The sequence below is a fragment of the Labeo rohita genome, unplaced genomic scaffold (genome assembly GCF_022985175.1).
Source record: "Labeo rohita strain BAU-BD-2019 unplaced genomic scaffold, IGBB_LRoh.1.0 scaffold_2674, whole genome shotgun sequence".
NCBI classification, from domain to species: Eukaryota; Metazoa; Chordata; class Actinopteri; order Cypriniformes; family Cyprinidae; genus Labeo; species Labeo rohita.
The window spans coordinates 1-5809 of NW_026128962.1; the positions used below are offsets into that span (position 1 = coordinate 1).

A 5809-nucleotide genomic window follows, 5' to 3' on the forward strand; every position below is an offset into this window, starting at 1 on the left:
TGTGCTGATAGGCCTGGTGATGGAGAGTGTATCGGGTGCGAAACATGTCATAAACATTATCAGCCTCCTGTTAGACAGACAAACATCTGTGTGTGAGAGATCCAGATCATATAAAGCAATGCTCACATTAAATCTCACATTCAATGAAAGCATCAGACCAGCAGAACATCTCTGTCTTAATATTTCAGTCATTTGCAGTCCTGTAATTTAAGTAAGTTGCTTTGCTCATCAAGTGATCATTGAGTCAGGCACCTTGTCTCTGAAGCAGATGTGTTTTCTTCCGTTCACTTCACAGACTCGAGCAAACTTCAGCAGACGCTGATGGTCAAAGCTGTATCGAATGCCCAGGTGATGACAGTCTCTGTGAAATGACCATTAAAAATGTGTACAGAAATGACAGGATGATCTTTAATCAAGCTTGTTGATGGATGCCTTGATGTCACATTATCAAAAGACTAAGACAAGACTGAATTAAAGTTGTTAAATATAAAAATAATAATAATATTTATTAGGATTTCTTGGCATTTTGTGAGATTTTTTTTTAATCATATTTACCGAGCAAAATAGTCCCATTTGTCCACATCGATGCCATTCTGTTTATTTGCCACAATCTCATACAGGAAGGATTTTTCTTCATCTCTGCCCTTGTGTGTCCACTGAACAGAAAAGGCTGTAAGTAATTCAGATTCATTTTACTGTACACACTGGAGTATCAGTTTGTACCTCTGAAGTTTTTGCCCCTTCGATTAACTCTTTAATGAAGGTGACGTCTTTATCGTCCAGTCCATGTTCTTTCAACACGTCTTCATTCTCAGCTTTCAGACTCTTCACAATGTCATCAAACATTAGAACTGACATCTGCTCATGCTGCAGTAAAGACAGAAAGATCATAGATACATATATGACTAGAGGAGTCAATGTGTGTGCAATCTACTATCAAATCACTGTCGTATTGTTTTTTTTTTTTTTTTTACTTTTGACTTTATCGATTAGTTAGTAAAATTGCTCACCTTCCACTTTTCAGGGATGTCATCAGGCAAGCCTAAAAACGACAACCAGGTCAAAGGTGATTTGTAGGTCATATTTTATACATAGCAAACTATTTCAGGTAAATTCACTAGAATTACTTGTACACTGTACCAACAAACAGCTTGAGATCTGCATGTCCAAATATAACAGCAATACGGAAAAGAAACGTGCAGGTTCACAGACTCCTCTGATTACATTTCATTACACACTGGAACTTTACCTTTAGATTTTTTAATTTTTTTGGTTTCAGGAATAACCAGGCCATCAAATACATGAGAAAATGGACCGTGACCTGAAAAAAAAAAAAAAGAAAAAGAAAAAAGTGTTACCGCTATAAAAAACATAAGAAAAAATATGATTTTAAAAGTGGAAAAGACAAAAATATATATAAAAATTATTTTATGTGATATTTATTCTATGTGACCTGTCCCTTAGAAATTTTTAAAAAGTTTTTTTTTTTTTCCCAAATAAAAACACCAAGAAAATAAGTTCTTAAAAATAATAATAATAATAATAATAATAATAATAAATAATAATAATAAACAATTCAAATAAGATTTTTTTTTTACAGTTTGCTGGATGATTTTTAGTTTTCATAAGCATTAGTGCTCCTCACCCAAGTCGTGACACAGTCCAGTGATCTGAACACACAGAAAATCCTGTTTGGTGATTTTAAGCTCTGGCTGATTGTTGTGAAGAGTCTTCACTAGGCAACCTGCTAAATACGCCACACTGACACACACAAACAACATATCAGTTTTTACTGAGCTCACGGATTGATTATACAAAACCATAATCATTTTAAAATATTCAATCAATCAATAAATAAAAGATATAGAGAGCCAGTTGAATGTTTACAACAAGATTCCTACAGTTTCACAGTATTGAAGGCATTCTGTCAATGGAGCTGCCACTGTCGCCTCTGGGGTTTGGGACACTTCATTTCAAGCGCTATCGTTTACTGCTTGAACTGATCTGAGCTGAACTGAAAAAATATTCCTTTTGCATTATTGTTGCACTATTTAAACTTTTGATAAATTATTATAATAATTATCTCACCCAAGTGAGTGTTCAAAGCGATTGTGAGAAGCGCCCGGATACACCAGATATGCTCCTCCCAGCTGTTTGATGCGTCTCAGTCTCTGAAACTGAGGAGTGTCGATGATCTTCACCAGCAGAGGGTGCAGCTCCATGTGTCCATGAATGGGGTCATTGAAAATCTACAAGACAAAAGATATCAGTTTGTTCAGTGTATTAACTTAAAACTAAATATAACTTAACCAAGTGGAAGAATATGCCCTAAAGATGTTGTTTTGAGATGCTGACCAATATAATTACTGCCAAGTACAACATCAAGCATGGGATGGAGTGTGTAAAACACACTGATACTGGACTCTGGAGCAGTGGAAACCAGTTCAGTGGAGTAACCAATCAAACTTGTTGTCTGATTACCGAGTCTCGTTTTCAGTGAAGGGAAATCTTAATGCTTCAGCATAACAGATGTTTCCAATTTTGTGGTAACAGTTTAAGGATGGCCCCTTTTAAATGTTGCTCCCTGGTGAAAAAACAGCATATGATGGTAGGTAGGTTTTGATGCTGGTTTAAACTGGTCCTTTGCTGGTTTATGCTGGTCCTTGACCAGCAACATGACCACCAGCATAAACCAGCAAAGCTTAACCAGCTAACCAGCATCAAAACATACCTACCAGCATATGCTGTTTTTTTCACCAGGGTTTACATGCAGCTAAATAATGTTAGTAGCTAATCGGATTGACTGCTCGTCAGTGAAATATAAAAGTAATAAATTGTCATCCAAATTGTGTACTTGCATCATATTGGTCCCACAAATGCAAACAATAAGAAACACAAAGATGCAAAGGGCAATAATGAACCACAAAACCTGTAATACCAGCATGCAGCAGAACCTTTGCAAACAGGCTCATACAGCACTAATAAAAACCTTTTAGAAGTAAAAAAGGTGAAAACCTAAATTAATAATATGTCCTCAACACTAAGGGAAAAAATGGTTCTTTTAAGAAATGTTCACTGAAAGGTTCACCTTTTGAAACCTTTGATTTTAGGCATATATTGTATCTACACAGAAAAGTGTAAACAGTGCATTGTGCCTGGCTGGGTCACCGCATGTTTACTGGAGGTTGTAAAACTGCTTTGCGTTGGAAACTCTGCTATGCAAATAAATTTAATTGACTAGCTCTCTATATGCAAACATTTCGAGTAGGTGTGTAGTGCCTTAGTACAGTTTGTGCTCTTTTACTCTGCAGCGAGAGCACACAACAAATAACATAATATACAATGATGTGCCGTAGTGAATGTGTGTTTTAAACATTATTTGCATTGTAGTTTTAATTAAATCATAGTATAAACTGCACATTTAAGATAGTAAAATAGTAGCATTATCAAATGCACTCATGTGTGGTAAATAACACTGGCAGTCCTGATAACAGCTTCACACCAGTTCTGAGCAGGACATCATTTCCCATAGAGGAGATTTTCTGCTTCTATTTTAATGTTTCACTTGCCTTCTGATCCTTTGAAAAGCGTAAGGAGCATTTCTGCAAATCATCTGCAGAGAAAATATGCAATTTTATATCTGTTAGAGATATACAGTCTTGACTTAAGCTTTAAAACTAAAAATTATAACTAATTAAAATATTTACATGTCATTGAATTTTGTAACCCTTCATTGCATTCTGATATTTCTAAAACTGTGATTTGAAAAATACAGATTTTACTTTTTTACCTTCAGTTTTTTGATACATCTTATAAAGAACTGTCTCACTGTCTTTTATGTCTTCATATCCAGCCATCTCTTTTTCTTAAGTATCTGATGATGTTCTCGTGTTGGAAATGATGAGGATCTGTAGAAATGTGTAGAGATTTTATGAGATTTTATGCAGCATGTTATCAGGGCTTTAACTGATGAGGGTGTGTCACAATGACAGGCAGGTTTGATCATCTGCATTAAACACTGGCAGTCCTGGTCATGTTGTTCTCCTGAACGTGTTCCTCTGTGAGTGTCCTGATGGGGGCGTGAGCTCTTACTGGAAATGAACGACTTTTAATGGAAATATTAATGAAAACCTTACTTTCTCTTTGCTGTCTTTCTGTCTGTTTCTGTTATGTTGACGACATAATGCATTTTTTTAGGCTGTTAAAGGCTGATGATTTTAAAAATGAAATATGAACACAGAGATCAAACAAAAACCATCAGCAGTAAGAAGTGGAGAGACATGGTTGTGAAATATAACTGTTGTAGTACATAAGAAGAGAGAGAGAGAGTGTGTGTGTGTGTGTGTGTGTGAGGCTGTCAGTAACGATTTGAAACAGTAAATGTCACAGTGTCTTTGCAATGAACATAATTATGCAGTGATTTCAGTTTTATTATACTTGTAATGAAATTATTTTTGTTTTGTTTTTTATGAAGAGCATTACAACTTTTTATTTATTCATTTATTTATTTATATTTGTTTCACATGAATGTGTTTATTATATGTTCAGGGTGTTAACCTATTTATTATAAATCCGTAATTAAAAATAAATAAATAAATAAATAAATAAGGTACTCAATTTGACAGATTTTATTGTACTCAACAATGTACTGTATCTATTAACAGTATTACAATACAAATAATATTAAAGTGGAGCAGATTCCAAAGCAACAACAGTATGAATGTGAAATGAACTGAGGGCTCATCAAAAGCACTTTGTTTATTCTAAATGTTTGTGAAATCTGTAAAACAAAACCTTTCAGAATAAACAGTAATTGAGGAAATTCCTTCCTAGGGATAATGTCAATAAAAGAAAAACAATACAGACTTTGGACTTATAACATTCTCAGACCGGTCATAACAACTGTTTATGAGTCGATTGGGTTGTAATGGTCGTTAAATCACTCCCTTCTCGATTAATTTATCATTATCAAATCATTTACTGATACTGCAATACTAACAGTCCCGTCTGCTCTGTTTCAAGAAATTCATATTGTGCTTTATTTAAAGGACTGTTTGCCTACACAAATGAGCACATTTCATGAATGCATTTCATATATATGTAGTACATTTGTTGATTCCTCAGTGAACATGTTTCTGAGCTGTTAACATTACTTACTCTTGCATTTATTTTTATAAGCTTTATCAGTAACAGTCTTCAGATATATACATTTGGAATTACTAATTAAAATACCTGTATATTTATATTACTGTTCTTGACCTCCAGCACAAAAAACAGATGACAGTTGTTTTTTGTCACATAGTTACAAATCATGCTCTCTAAATGTAAGTTACATAAAGGTATGACATAAACAATGACATCAGTGCAATAACATCAACAATAAAGCAATACATCAATAATTCACATTTTTCATTGGAGCTGCAGTGTATGATTATAAACAACTTGCAGGTTTTAGTTAAACATTTGTGAAATATAAGCCATTCAGTGTGTGTTTGTGTGTGTGTGTGTTTTCCTAGTTTTATAGTTAGCCTGAAATCTTTAAGTGTCAGCTGCACAAATTCTCAGTGTTCACTGATTTCAGCATTTTTATTATAATTACACATACATTAAAATTGATAGCCCTACTTTAGAGGTCAACAACAGTGAAGGATGGATTACTACTATTGTAGTAATACAAGCCCCTGTGATTGTTTCTATTTAGCACCATGTTTGTTGAAGTAATAAAATGCTATACACAGCAAAATCCCCAGTGTTAATTTAACACTCTGAGTGTGGACACATATAAACACTGAAGCAGTGTTGAAGTTAA

The 5809-nt window shown here is 34.2% G+C and overlaps 1 protein-coding gene across 1 annotated transcript; it reads right to left on the minus strand.

Annotated features, from left to right (window-relative positions):
• Window positions 1-4: 4 nt before the first annotated feature.
• Window positions 5-4085, minus strand: LOC127159945 (deoxynucleoside triphosphate triphosphohydrolase SAMHD1-like; the record flags this gene model as incomplete). The annotated part of the gene is made up of 10 exons (XM_051102633.1): window positions 3830-4085; window positions 3570-3613; window positions 2089-2249; window positions 1646-1761; window positions 1250-1321; window positions 1011-1042; window positions 724-867; window positions 556-656; window positions 253-361; window positions 5-67 (listed from the first exon to the last, which is right to left on the minus strand). Coding segments are annotated over exons 1-10 (870 nt in total), but the record flags the coding sequence as incomplete, so codon positions are not given.
• Between the last annotated feature and the right edge of the window lie 1724 nt (window positions 4086-5809).